At 38.1% G+C, this 15,265-nt stretch overlaps 1 protein-coding gene across 6 annotated transcripts in view; it reads left to right on the top strand.

The window, feature by feature from the left end:
- Window positions 1–15,265, top strand: part of Tdrd3 (tudor domain containing 3) — a 133,020-nt gene that overhangs the window by 46,645 nt on the left and 71,110 nt on the right. For all 6 annotated transcript variants that reach the window (XR_007979221.1, XM_052190847.1, XM_052190844.1 and 3 more), the window contains one exon: window positions 13,872–14,032. Coding sequence is in view for 5 of the 6 variants with exons in the window: in XM_052190844.1 (XP_052046804.1) it covers window positions 13,872–14,032 (161 nt within the window). In the remaining variant the exon portion in view is untranslated. The remainder of the gene's footprint in view (window positions 1–13,871; window positions 14,033–15,265) is intronic.

Genomic DNA, 15,265 nt, shown 5'->3' with positions numbered 1-15,265 from the left:
CCATTTACTTTGCTGTGTAAATTATTATGTAAAGCGTACCTAAATATGTTAATTTATGTAGAGAATGAATAGAAATTGCTAGATCATTCTTTTTATGTTCTCTTATTGACTATATTTTTCTTTCACTAGCAGCTTCTGACATGAAGTGTAGTTGCTGGATTTTAGTATGGAATAATACTGTCTAGTTTACCTTTTATATTAAGAAAGGGAGACGGTGGGTAAGGGAGGTGAGAAGCCAAAAGGAGAATAAGAGGGGAACAGAGCGAGCTAGATTTCATGATTAGCTCTCAAACACAGCAGATGTGGAAAGCAACTTTACAATATTTCAACCAACCTTAAAAATGAAGCTTTACGGTATATGTCTTAAGAGGCGGGGAAGCCATGAGTCACATTAGGTGTGGAGGGTGTGATGGGACCAGTACAGACCCCATTTAGTCTCTAGTGACTAAATTTAGTGATTCTTGGCAAGATGCTTAATCTTTTTAGAGGTTAATATATTATTAAAATAATTATTTCCTTCTGCCACTGAAGTGTTAAATGACATTGAATTTGATGTAGCGTACTGCACATGGTGGCTGTGTCATATTATGAGCCATTCAGAATAGTGTGTTTGTCTCTGAAATCTAAAAGCGCAGAAATGCTAGTTACCTCTGCTGGGTTGCTTATTACTAAGCTCTCCAAAAGAGCTCAGTGAGAGAAGCAAGCAAATGGACTCGCCGCTGTGGTCTGCATTTAGTCCTGAACATCCTTAGGCCCGACTGATGCTCCCATTTCAGAGAGAGACAAAGACACCTGAGGGTTGGGGGGAGTTTGCAAAGACGAGAGGTGACCATCATCTTCCTCCCCTAAGTGACTTTCTTCTCTGACTGCTGTGGAAGCTAAGTCTCTAGGCCTGAGCTCTTCACAGTGTTCAGAAACCTCTGCCTACAGATCAGTGATGCTCTTTAGAGGTAGCTGGGAGGAGGATACATTTCCTCTCCCGAAAGGCCTATGTTTGTGTTGTTGCTGTTACTGTAACTGAGACTAAGATAACACCATTTCATGATTTGGTCATTTTAGATTAGAAAGAAAATTGAGAGCTAGTAGATTTGTGATCAGATAAGAAAGATGGTAGGTCTGTAGTGTACTGTGAATTTAATCTCATTTCAAAATGTCTTGGCCTTCAAAAAGATACTTCATTTAGATTTTCAACTGAAGTCTTAGTCATTGCTATTATCACTAATTATTTTGGGAGAATATAGACTTGCAAATGTAAAAATACTTTATTAGTAATTAATATGTTATTTTCCCTGAGCGTCTTTCCCCTCTCATTCTATCTGTGGTATTATTTTGAAGCTTTTATGTATCATGCGTTTGACCATAGTTTCATAGATTTCAAGTAGAGACTTGAAAAGTGGTGAGAAGGTAGACAGAGGTGTTCCTCTAGGTTTCCCAGTCCAGGCTACATGTTCCATACGTTCCCCACCCCCCCATCATCACTCAGGCTCTAAATGTTGGAGACTGAGTGTGTGTGTGTGTGTGTGTTTGTTTGGTGGGTTGTGTGGCTTGTGTTGTATTGTGTTGTGTGGGTTGTGTGTGTGTGTGAGAGAGGCCCAGAGAGGCAGACAGGCAGGCAGACAGACACACACACAGACACAGACAGACAGGGGGCGGGGAGGGAGAGGGAGGGAGAGAGGGAGGGAGGGAGGGAGGGAGGGAGAGAGAAAAAGAGAGAATATGTTATATGTTATATCTCACATAACCTCTTTTTTGAGAATTTAAGGGCAGGGTTTCTGTTTCTTAGATATTCTGAAGTCTTGGGACAGCTAGTAGTATATAAGCTGAAGACCATGGAAAATAGTAATAATGTAAATTCAGTTTTACATTATTTAATTATTTAATGTTTTTCTCTGTTTAATTTTAATTTTTTGTTATTTAACTACAAAAATTTTTTTAATGTTTTTCTCTGTTTAATTTTATTTATTTTTTTTGTTATTTTCATAGATGGCTATGTATAGTAGGCTTGGTAATTGAAAGAAAGCCTAGATTGCACGCTTTGGGTTCAGTGCAGTTGTTGGAGAACTTTTGTGCATTGTGGAAGAGGCCTAACAGGAAATGTGTCAGATGTTTTAGTGAGACTGCCCTGGAGGAGGGATATAAATGTCTCATTTGGTTGCTGCATCTTTATGAACCAACAACCAACCAAGTAGCAATCACTGAGTAGCAGTGTCCAGTTAGGTGAACCCAGGAGTTTATTGTGGTTCCTTGCAGAAGTACGTGAGCGGATTGCTTACTGGGCAAGTGTTGGCTCCCAGGCAGTGTCCACCCCAGCCCGGGTGAGCATGCTCTCCACGTGCCCTGCAGGTGGCTCTGCAGCCTGGAGAGAAGTGAGGACTCGGCAGCCCCTCACAGGCCTGCATTACTCTTAGTCCCTGCTCTGCAGGGCGTGGTGGTTTACCTGCAGTCTCCTGAGCTGCCCTCCAGGATGCAAGGTTTCTACCTGCAAGACATGGACACACAGCAGTCATGTTCCAGAGTTATTCCTTTTTAAATTGTCCGTCCTCGTCCTGACAGCTGCACGTGACGTTTTAAAATGTGAAGCTGCTTTAAGGCTTCAGTTTTGAAGTTGAGGTGTGTGGGTCAGAGCTTCAGCAATACCAGCATGAGCCACAAGATGGCTGCCTAGCCTTGACTTTCAGAGGGAGCCAGCCTAGCTCTCAAGTTTACAGGGTGAATATTTTTAAGGAAAAAAAAAAAAAAAGGTAAAAGGTTCAGGTTTTAATCGAAAGCTGGTTTCTTTCTACTTTGTTAATGTAGTCTGTCGTAAATAATAGCTTATTAGTGTTCCATTTAGTGAGTGAGTTATTAAAATTAAGCATGTTCTTGTATTTTTCAAAAAATGAATAAAATAGGAATTTGTATTTTATTTATTAGGGCTTAGTAATGCAATTTCTTATTGTCTTGGTCTGAATTTTTCTAAGTGTAGACAGATACATTCTGCAAACTAAAATAACAACAGCAGTGACACTTTAAAAAGTAAGTTCTGCAGCTGCAGGGGAGGGCATTCCCTAAACTCTGTCTGCATGCACGCGGGATGTGCTCTTCCACTGGAGGGGCTGCCTCGTCTGGGCTCAGTGGGAGAAGAAGTGCCTTGCGGAGACGAGAAGTGCCAGGGTGGGTACCTAGGGCCTCACCTGCTCGAAGGAGAAGGGGAGGAGGGATGGAAGGATTGTAGGAGGGGTGGTCAGTAGGAGAGCAGTAAGCAGGGTGTAAAGTGAATAAGTAAAAACAAAATTAAAATAAAAGTAAGTTCTGTGAGGAGGAGTAAAAGTCCGAGTGGGAAGTGGGGCCTCTGAGTGGGTCTCCACGAGCTCCCTTCGGAGCAGTTGTTGAAGCTGCTCAGAATGATGGAGCGCCATTTGTTTATAACTGCCGCCTTCGTGTTCAGCGGGTTCAAGGTTGGGAGATTATTCAAGATATATTTTTGTTTGTTTTTTATTTTTTGAGACAGGGTTTCTCTGTGTATCCGTGACGCAGAAATTCACCTGCCTCTATCTCCCCAATACTGGGATTAAAGGCATGCACCATCCTGCCTGGATTCAAGATATTTTTTTGAAGACTAACATTTCTAAAGGATAAACACTTTCTAGTTATATAATATAGTAAATATACTACCACATTATAATCTGTACATTCTCTCTGTGTTATTACATTGCCCTCACTATTATCTTCACTTAGACGGGCCTTCTGTATGTTAGTATGTTCTGTATGGTCACTTTCTCTCTAGTTATATAATATAGTAAATATACTACCACATTATAATCTGTACATTCTCTCTGTGTTATTACATTGCCCTCACTATTATCTTCACTTAGACGGGCCTTCTGTATGTTAGTATGCTCTGTATGGTCACTTTCTATCTAGTTATATAATATAGTAAATATACTACCACATTATAATCTGTACATTCTCTCTGTGTTATTACATTGCCCTCATTATTATCTTCACTTAGACGGGCCTTCTGTATGTTAGTATGTTCTGTATGGTCACTTTCTATCTAGTTATATAATATAGTAAATATACTACCACATTATAATCTGTACATTCTCTCTGTGTTATTACATTGCCCTCACTATTATCTTCACTTAGATGGGCCTTCTGTATGTTAGTATGTTCTGTATGGTCACTTTCTGTATGCTTTGCATGTTTGGTCTTTCTGGCTTGAGAAACACAGAAAAGTTTTTGGCCTTTCCTTCTCCATCTTTGGAACATCAAGTCTTAACTTGTTTAGAGCTTGTTTTCAGCAAAACCTTCTTTTCTTCTCTTTTTGAGGCTTTCAGGATCTCTGACTAACATCTGGCTAAATGATTGGTCTTTATTATCGTGCAGTCTGTGGAAAACCACTAAAGCAGACGCTACCACCATGAATGCAGCCTTTGTTGCTGCGGCGCCCAACTGCCCTTCAGCTGTAGGCGGCCTGCCACGTCGTCCTCGTCCTCAGCAGTTCCCAGCTCAAGTGCAGCATCTCTCGTAATCTGCTGACCTCGCGAGCCCAGTCAGGCTTCAGAGAACGATCCTCTCAGTGCTCTGCAGGCCACGTCTGCCTTCAGTGTTAGCTCTAGGATTCACACTCTATCTGTGTCAGTCGCTGATAACCTCTGGCAAAGTATTTCTTTCCCTGGCCTGTCAGGTATATTTGCATGAAGATAGAGTGCAATCTGAATGGACTGTGTAATTCCACAGGTGAATTCAACAGTGTCCATAAAGCTTCTTCTTTGGATCCTGGTATATTCTTTTGCATGTTAATTATAGTATAGCATTGGAAAATCATTTTTATTTTATTCTTACTGTTGTTTGAGAGAGGTTTGCCACATATACCTGAACAGCTTGAAACTTGCTGTGCAGCCGAGGGTGTCCTCTTTGTGATCCTCTGGGCCTTAGCCTCCTGGGTGCTAGGGTTACAGATGTGCTATCTGTTCAGCGGTATTTATCTTATTATTTGTTTCATATGTGTGGGTGTTTTGCCTGCATGTATGTCTGTGCATCTCATGTGTACCTGGGGCCAGTAGAGGGCAGAAGAGAGTGGCAGCTCTTTTGGAATGCAGGTTACAGATGGTTGGTAGCTACTGTGTGGGAGCTAGGAATTAAACCAGGTCCCCCGGAAGAGCAGGCAGAGCTCATAACTACTGAGCCATCTCCCTAACCCCAGAAATATTGTATTATTCAAGCAGGTAAAAAAAAGATTCCATTTATTTATTCATTCATTTATTTACTTGATAGGTGTATGTGTGAGTGTGTGTGTGTGTGTGTGTGTGTGTGTGAGAGTGTGTGTGTGTGTGAGAAGGTCAGAGGACAGCTTTTAGGAGTTGGTTCTCTCTTTTCCATGTGGGCCTTAGGACTTGAGCTCAGATCTTCATGCTTCGTGGCAAGCACCTGACTCACCTAGCCATTTCAAAGGCCTAGAGCAGTTTGAGTGTACATTTTGTGCAAAGTGAAAGAGACAAAGAACTCCATAAATGAGATTTTATGTCAGCAGTACATATAAAAGAGAGGGCTATTCATAGGAGTCGTAGCTTTTCTCTCAAGACTGTTGGCTTTCAAACTGTGGAATGGGTTGTGAATGGAATAGAGCCATCGTGGAGGCATATTTGAAATCTTAGAGGACATTATGGGCTGGACCGATGGCAAGTCAGCGAATGCTTCCTGCTACGTTTGCAGAGGACTGGAGTTTGGTTCCCAGTACCCATGTGAAATAATTGACAACTACCAGTAACTCCAGCTTTCTGGATCTGATGCCCTCTGCTGGCCTCTATGAACACTTGTATATGTGTGCAATTGCATGTAGACAAACACATGTACACATAAATAAAAATGAATCCTTGAGGGAAAAAAGTTACAATACATATACTCTGTATGTGCATCTTCCTGTAGTAAGGTTCTAAAATATATATGTATATTATACTTGTATATATAGTGTATTTGTATATATTTAGTAGATATACATAAAACAATATACATATCATATTCAATATTATTTTTATTTTAGATTAGAATATGCTGTTTTTATAATATGAATTATAAGAAATTGGACCTAATCACACTTTGTGACTGATAATTATGCATAGGAGATACATGTGGTTGATGTTTGTGATTACTAGAACCTAAAGTCTCTGAGTTTGGGGAGTGTTTTATTCTAAGATACTTGGAGAGGGTGGAAAGCAGACAGATGTCCTAACTGTTCCTTGGTGTGCAGCTGCAACAGGCTGTTGTCTCAGCCTTGCTTAGTGCAGAAGAAGAATCATGTATGGCAATTGCAGAGCAAGAAACCTGGGTCTCTGCTGGAGCCGCTGCAGCAGAGCTCGGCTGTGCAGAGCCAGGGCGGCGATGAGCACAGAGCCCAGAGCCCAGAGCAGTGCTTGCTGTGCGCTGGACCAGTGTGCTGCGGTGCTCACGCCGCTGCCGCTGCACATGTCTTCTTTCTTTCTTTCTTTCTTTCTTTCTTTCTTTCTTTCTTTCTTTCTTTCTTTCTTTCTTTCTTTTAGTTTCTACTTTCTATTTAATATTGAATGCTAACATTTCTGAAAAATTATGTGGACACAGTTTTTCTTTTACATGAACAAATTGTATTTATGGGAGGATAGAAGAGACTAAAAATAACATATATTTACTTATTCTGTAATGTTCCATGATTATAGTTTTTTCTTTTTCTTTTTTTTATTGAAAAGGGAAGTAAAAACATTTTATGATAAAATTAAAGATTTACATGGAAAATATTTCATATAAAATAGAAGAGATACATAGAAAAAGACATTAAAATTGACAATTTTCATGGAAAATTAAAGAGTAAAGTGGTTGACATATAAAACGTTGCTAAATTAATTGAAATGAAATAGAAACATTTTATGATAGAATTGAAGATTTACATGGAAAATATTTTGGATAAAATTGTAAAAAAAATGTAGAAAAACATGTTAGAATTGAAGATTATCATGGAAAATTTTATATAGATACAATAATGGTAGGCATAAAAGTATTCCTAAGTTGATTGAAAGTGGAATTATAAACATTTTCTGATAAACTTGAAGATTTACATGGCAAATATTTCTGATAAAGTTGAAGAAATATATAGAAAAACATGTTAAAATTAAAAATTATCATGGAAATTATAAAGATAAAATGATAGGCATAAAGATAATTCTAAGTTGGTTGAAGGTGGAATTATAAACATTTTCAGATAAAATTGCAGATTTACATGGAAAATATTTCTGGTAAAATTCAAGAAATATATAGACAAACACATTAAAGTTGACTATTTCATTGAAAATTTTACATATGAAATGGTAGATATAAAAACTTTTTTAAATTAATTGAAGGTGGAATTAGAAACATTTGTGATAAAATCAAAGATTTACATTGAAAACATTTCTGATAAAATAGAGGAAATATATAGAAAGACATTAAAATTGAAGTTTATCTTGAAAAATAATGCAGATAAAATGGTAGACATAAAAAATTACTAAAACAACAAAAAATACTAAATTAAAGGGGAACTACAAACATTTTCTGATAAAATTGAAGATTTACATGAGAAATATTTCTGTTAGTTTATGTCTTTTTATTGGGGAGTTGAGTCCATTGTTGCTAAGAGATATTAAGGAATAGTGATTGTTGCTTCCTGTTATTTTTGATGTTATTATGTTTGTGTGGGTATCTTCTTTTGGGTTTGTTGGAAGATTATTTTGCTTTTTCTAGGGTATAGTTTCCCTCCTTGTGTTGGTATTTTCCATCTATTATCCTTTATAGGGCTGGATTTATGGACAGATATTGTGTAAATTTGGCTTTATCTTGGTTTATCTTGGATTCTCCATTTATGATGATTGAGAGTTTTGCTGGGTATAGTAGCCTGGGCTGGCATTTGTGTTCTCTTAAGGTCTGTATGAAGTCTGCCTAGGATCTTCTAGCTTTCATCTTCTCTAGTGAGAAGTCTGGTGTGATTCTGATAGATCTGCCTTTATAAGTTACTTGCACTTTTTCCCTTACTGCTTTTAATATTCTTTCTTTCTTTGTTTAGTGAATTTGGTGTTTTGATTATTATGTGCCAGGAGGACTTTCTGTTCTGGTCCAGTCTGTTTGGAGTTCTGAAGGCTTCTTATATGTTCATGGGCATCTCTTTCTCTAGGTTAGGGAAGTTTTCTTCTATAATTTTGTTGAAGATATTTACTGGCTCTTTAAGTTGGGAGTCTTTGCTCTCTCTATACCTATAATCCTTAGGTTTGGTCTTCTCATTGTGTCCTGGAGTTCCTGGATGTTTTGGGTTACCAGCTTTATGCATTTTTCATTTTCTTTGACTGTTGAGTCAATGTTTTCTATGGTATCTTCAGCACCCGAGGTTCTTTCTTCTATCTCTTGTATTCTGTTGTTGATGCTTGCATCAATGACTCCTGAATTCTTTCCAAGGTTTCCTATCTGCAGAGATGTCTTACTTTGTGATTTCTTTATTGTTTCTACTTCCACTTTTAGATCCTGGATGGTTTTGTTCATTTCCTTTACTTGATTGTGTTTTCCTGTAATTCTTTTTTTTGGGGGGGGGGGTTCTTTGGATTTGGTTTTTTTCGAGACAGGGTTTCTCTGTAACTGGCTGTCCTGGAACTCACTCTTGTAGACCAGGCTGGCCTCGAACTCAGAAATCCGCCTTCCTCTGCTTCCCAGAGTGCTGGGATTATAGGCGTGTGCCACCATTGCCCCGCCTCCTGTAATTCTTTTTTTTTTTTTCTTTATTGATATATATTTTTTATTTACATTTCAAATGATTTTCCCTTTTCTGGGTCCCCACTCCCCGCAAGTCCCATAAGCCCTCTTCCCTCCCCCTGTTCCTCCATCTATCCCTTCCCACTTCCCTGGTCTGGTATTCCCCTATACTGTTGCATTGAGTCTTTCCAGAACCAGGGGCCACTCCTCCATTCTTTTTGGACATCATTTAATATGTGGATTAGGTCTTGGGTATTCAAAGTTTCTAGGCTAATATCCACTTATCAGTGAGTGCACACCATGATTGATCTTTTGAGAATGTTACCTCACTTATTTGTGTTTCTTCTTTAAGGGCTTCTGCCTGTTGACCCATGAGCTCCTGTATTTCTTTAAGGGATTTTTTTTTTTTTTTGTTTCCTCTTTAAGGGCTTTTATCTGTTGATTGATGTTCTCCTGTATTTCTTTAAGGGAGTTATTTAAGTCCTTCTTGAAGCCCACTATCAGCATCATGATATACGATTTTAAATCCACTCTTCCTTTTCCGGTGTATTGGGATATCTGGGACTTGCTGTGGTGGGAGAATCGGGTTCTGATGTTGCCATGTGGCCTTGGTTTCTATTGGTAGTGTTCTTGTGCGTGCCTTTTGCCATCTGGTTATTTCTGGTGCTAGTTGGTATTGAAGTCTCTGGCTGGAGTTTGTTCCTCCTGTGGGCCTGTCAACCTGTGTCCTCACTCCTCTGAGCTCAGAAGTGAAAGCACTGCTGGGAGATCACTCTCTCCTGTCGGGCTATGCATAGAAGGCTGTGGAGTCTTCGGGGTCCCTGGTGCAAATGACAGCAGGAAGAAAGCTGCTCCACTGATCTTATGCTCTGTGTGCTCCTAGCTGTTCCCCTCCAGAGAGAAGGTGAAGATCTCACCTCTGCTCAGAAGTGAAAGTGCTGCTGGGAGATCACTCTCTCCTGATGGGCTGCAGACAGAAGGCTGTGGAGTCTTCAGGGTCCCTGGTGCCAATGGCAGTGGGAAGACTTCTGTCCCAGCTGCTCCATTGATCTTGTGCCCTGTGTGCTTCTGGCGGGCTATGCACAGAAGGCTGTGGAGTCTCCTGGCTCCCTGGTGCCAATGGCAGCCTGCACATGTCTTCTTGTGGAGCTGTAGCTGTATCTAGTTGGCTGTTGATATTGGCTAGGAAAATTACCAAATAGTTTTAAGGGTGGCTTTTCCATTCTTGTCCGTCTTAGACATGATTTCACTAGCACTTATGGCTTCAAACTTGCTCTGTGATATGGCTTTGAGTGGATGTGTTCTGTGTGGGTTTTAGATTTAGCTTTTCAATTAAGAAATTTCACTAACCAGAATATTAATTTTAAGACATAAATTATTTAAAATAGTGACTACATTTAGGAATCTTTGAGGTTTAGTATTAAAATAGGTACCCCTAAAGGTTCTGAGGTAAACAGTAGAATATCTGAATGGTTCTGCTCTGTTGTTCTGTCCCCACCCTTTCTTATACTAAGAAACAATTGCAAGAATTTTGAGTTTCTTCATTGATATTAAGTACATTTTTTTTTGCGTATGCAATTGTGGTAAATATGTATCACTTCCTTTGGCTATTTTATTATTTTTATCAGTTTTGAAAATAGACACTACTTCTAAGAAGCAGCATGTAATAAGAGATGAACTCAGGGACTGAATTAGTGTACGATAGAGTTAAGCCAGTTTCCTTTTGTAAGATGATGTCAAATTACTTTACAAAGAGTTGCATCAATTATATTGCTTTCAGTAGAGTATACAGGCTCTCTTTGAAAGGTACTTTTATGACACTTGAAATTACCAATTTTTTTTCCTGAACTCGTGGTTATAAAATACAATATCTTTCCTTAGGTTATTATTTTTTCTCCCAATAAATTTTAGAATCAACTTATTAAATCTCTTAGAGTGTGCTAGAATTTTTACTGAAGCTGCAGATCAGTTCAAAGGCAGTTGACATCTTTATAGGATATGATGTGATGGTACCAATCAAATGCTGGTAAACTGCCCATCTGAAGAGTGTAAAGAGCTCCGTGTGGAGCGTTTTCCACTCTCCGTAGTTGAATAAGTCTATGATAAATCACAGAATGAGACCACCAAACCTAGAATGAAAGAAACAGAATAAATTCTTATGGATTAGCCCAAGATCGCTAGTTTCATGGCCTCCAGCCAAACATGTAAATATGCACATTCTTACACACAGGTGTAATTTTAAATGTAGGTTCTGTATTTGAGAGAAAATGTTGTGTTTTTCTGAGTCTCCTTCACGATGTTTAACATAATAATCTCCAGTTGCGTTAGTTTTTCTGTGAACACCATGATTGCACTTCCTTTACAGCTGCGTACAATTCCATTGTGATGTGTACTGCACTTTCTTTATCTGTTCATTGTTGATGGGTGAGTAGGCTGGTTGCATTTTCTACCTGCTGTAAATACTGCAGCTACACACATGCTTAGCAGACATCCTGTGCTGTGCTGACTTCAGACACGCCTGCGAGTGCAGTGAAAGTGTACTGTGACTGGCAGTTCTATTTTTAGGTTTTTGAGGAACTTCTAGACTGATTTCCACAGTGGGTGCATAGTACATCCCCACAGCACTGAGTAAGTGTGTGCCTTTCCCCCTCTGTCCTCACCAGCATTTGTTGTATTTGATTTCTTGATAATAAATAAAAGAATTTGAGATTCTTAACATGAATCTCAAAGTAGTTATAATTTGCTTTTCCCTGATGACTAAGTCCATCAGAATATTTGTGAAATTGTTAATGAATACTTTAAAAAATACTTACTAGCTATTTGTGTTTCTTTGTTTCCTAGATGGCTAATGATAAACATTTTTCAGGTATTGATTGACCATTTGTATTTTTCCTTTGAGAAAATGTCTATTTAGTACAATAGGCCATTTATTTAAGATGATGTTTTTTGGTGTTTAGTTTTGGCGGTTATAGACATATGTGCATATGTATGTATTGCACATCTGATGCTCAGGTGACAGCCTCGTTTCCTCTGGTCATCTCTTCACTGTGGGGGTGATTGGTTTTGTTCTGCAGAAGTTCCTAGAGGTCATGCAGTGCACTTGTCAACTCTTGGGATTATTTCCTGTGCTATTGGAGTTCTCTTCAGAAAACCCTTGTCGAGTCTGCGCTTCAGGTTGCTTCCACTGTGTTTCTCTAGCGGTTTCCGAGTTTATGTGTTCTAGTAAAGTCTTTGATCTATTTTCATTTATTTTTTTTTAACAGAAAGATCGATTCAGAGATGGATTTAGTTTTATTCTTTTACATGTGGAAAACCAGTTTTCCCATCAACTTTTGTTTTAGAGTTTGTCATTTCTCCAGTATATGTTTTAGTGATTTGTAAAAATAAGCAGGTATCTGTATCTGTCACTGTGCGGTCTCCTCTGGGCCCTCTGACTTAGTCCATAGGTGTGCATGTCTGTCTGTGACACTTTGTTGTCCTCATTGCTGTTTTGTTCTACTGTGGCTATATGATATAATTTGCAATTAAACACTGGACTATTTCAGTGTGTTGTAGAGTTTATTGGTCTATGCATATTTTGAATTCTATATGTTTCTTGTCTTTGAATGTTTATTTCTTCCCCTTCAGTTTGGGAAAATGTCTTTTATAATTTCATAGAATAGATTCTTTATGCCTTTAATGTTTATCTTAGCTCTATGGATTCTTAGGTTTGGTTTTTTGGTCATATTGATCATAACTGCCCTTTATAATAGTCTCTAATACCACCAGTGAGAAACAGACTTCTTTACATTTTTTATTATATATATATATATATAATAATTTAAAAATAATTTAAAATGTTATAAAACATTAACAATAAATTGAAAAAAATTATGTGTGTATCGTGTGTGTGTGTATGTGTGTATTGTGTGTGTGTGTGTGTGTATACCATGTGTGTGTATACTATGGCATCTGTATGGGAATAAGAAGACAACCTTGGGAGATGTCTTCTTGTACCATGTGTATTCCCAGGACTGAACTCAGGTCTTCAAACTGGGCAGCAAGCCCCGAGCCCACTGAGCCATCCCTGATGGAAGCTGCCTTCTACAGCAGGGAAGTGCTCTGCTGCTGCCCTGCCTGTGTCCTTTGAGTGACTGTCCTGTCCTCTGCTCCTTCCCAGTATCCTGTCACTGCCTTTGTGGACTTCCGAGGCATTTCTTCCCTCCTGTAATAACTCTTTCTTTTATTTTAACTCTCTCTTAAGCTGGCTCTCTCGGCAGCCCCCTCTAGTCTACCATCTTTCCCAGAAACAGAATTCTCCTTTCATAGCTAGCGCTTAGATGACTATACTGGATAAAACTGAATGTGTGACATTGTTCCCGGTTAGTGCTGAGTTGTAGATTTACAGATTAGAGACTTATTTACTTGGGAAATAACGTATAACTGTTTGCCAACTGTTATTTCTTTTCTGAAAGTATGTGTTAATTTTTTACATACAGAAATATTTACTTAAAAAAACCTGTAATTTTAAAATAGCCCTTCTCCCTAAACCATGTGTTAACTTAAAGATGTATTTTGTTAAATGGAAATTTTCATTTCTATTACATTTATTTTTTTTTACATGCAAGCAAATTCAACTGTCTTTCCCCAGTTTTTCTATCAGCATATTATTGTTTAAAACTTTTAGCTTTATAGGTAATTACTCCATTGATTTATTTTATACTTTGCTTGAAAGTTGGCAAGAGAGAACATTTTTTCTCTCCTTGTCATATAGCATCGGATTTAATACCATTTTCAAAGGGAAATATAGAAGTAAAACATACTCCGTGAACTTTATGTGCCTTGCGCTTTGGACCATTGTAAAGTTGATGTTTGAACAGGAAGCGTTTCTTTGAACTACTGCTGTAAGTTGACGTCCCTTAAAATACTGTCACATAGTTTGTCTCCTGAATGCCTGTTCCTGCGAAAGGGATGGGAGCAGGATTTATGTGAACTGTTTCTAACACATAAGACTAAAAGCATAAATTAATAAAGTGATTTCAGTCTTGATTTTAATTGAAGCTATCTCTATAAATCATAATAAATAACCATAAAGATAGGAAAATTGTGTAATTGAAAGTAGAGTCGTGGTTAACAGATGACGTTTGTTCTCTTGTGTGTGACAGCTCGAAGGTCCATGTGTGTTACAAATCCAGAAGGTCCGCAATGTCGCTGCACCAAAGGACAACGAGGAATCCCAAGCTGCCCCAAGGATGCTCCGTGTGCAGATGACTGATGGGCACACGAGTTGTACGGCGGTAGAGTTCAGTTACATCTCAAAGATAAGGTGACTCCTAGCACTCGCAAGAGAACTGAGCGTGCTTCTCCAGCCTGAGTTCAGTGTCAGAGCTTGAAAAAGCAGGGTGGAGGCTTAAGTTACTGCTGTACTTTTCCATAAGAAATTCCTGGGATTTTCATGTCTGTTTTGTCTAAAAGACAATTAGAGGTCAAGTTAGTTACTCTTTATTCTGTGTTAACTATAAAACAAATTTAAGATATTTAAGTGATTTTTTTTTTCCCAGAAAATCTTTGGTTATCCACTGTTTAGAAGATATTAGAATATCTTTAAGTATGTTTTTTTTCCCCTAACAGGTTAGCAACTAACTGTACATATTTGGTGTGCTAGTACACTAAGATTCTAGCCAAGTTTGTAGGCTAATATACTTTCTGAGGAGATAACTAAAGCTAAAGGGGTTTGAAGCTTCCTACTTTGTGAGACAGAATTCTTTAAGGAGCACCCTTCTAAATTCTTTGGATTATTTGTTTAAAAATATGGGGTTTTTTGTTAATATTTTTTGTTAAAAATGTTTATAAAATATTTTTATTAAATCTTTGAGCATTTAATGTAGTGTATTTTGATAATTTGCTCCCCTTCCCAACTCCTCTTAAATCCACTACCACTCCTTACCCATGCTGGCAAAGCTTATTAGTGTAATTGTGTTGCTGATAGTTACTTCTGATCTTGGAGATGGGACATTGTTCTCAGTGACCGTCCTTTGACCACAGAGCGCTGTAAGGCAGTTAGGCAAGGCTGTTTGTGACTATTCATTTCATCAGTTTCAAATATTTCTATCATAATTGAGTTATGATTAGGAATGTTAAGCTCGTAGGGCTCCGAACAATTTTAATGGCTTTATTGAGATAGGATTGATAATCTGCAATGAGATACATATTAGACATACCTGATACACAGAACAGTATCTAATCTATCTTATTCTGTATAGGTTCTTTGAAGTTTGGAAGGCATATTCTTACTTCTTTTCACTAATGAATTTTATTAGCTATCTTTTAAAAGGCTGTGGTATTAATACTCACTGATTTGATGTTGCATGTATCAGCATGTGATGAATTCCATGAGCCTTAAAAATGTGAATAATGAAGCCATTGCTGAATAATTTTCTAATTCATCCCAGTGTTTCATGGCAAACTATTTTAGGAGTCCTATTTGGAGAGCCTTTTCTCTGCTGTATGTGGGAAGAGATGGAGTAGGATTTATATCTATGCTTTTACTTTAGAACAA

The sequence above is a fragment of the Apodemus sylvaticus genome, chromosome 8 (assembly GCF_947179515.1).
Source record: "Apodemus sylvaticus chromosome 8, mApoSyl1.1, whole genome shotgun sequence".
NCBI classification, from domain to species: Eukaryota; Metazoa; Chordata; class Mammalia; order Rodentia; family Muridae; genus Apodemus; species Apodemus sylvaticus.
Note: the sequence above shows the minus strand (reverse complement) of the source record. Positions and strands in the feature narration are given on the sequence as shown.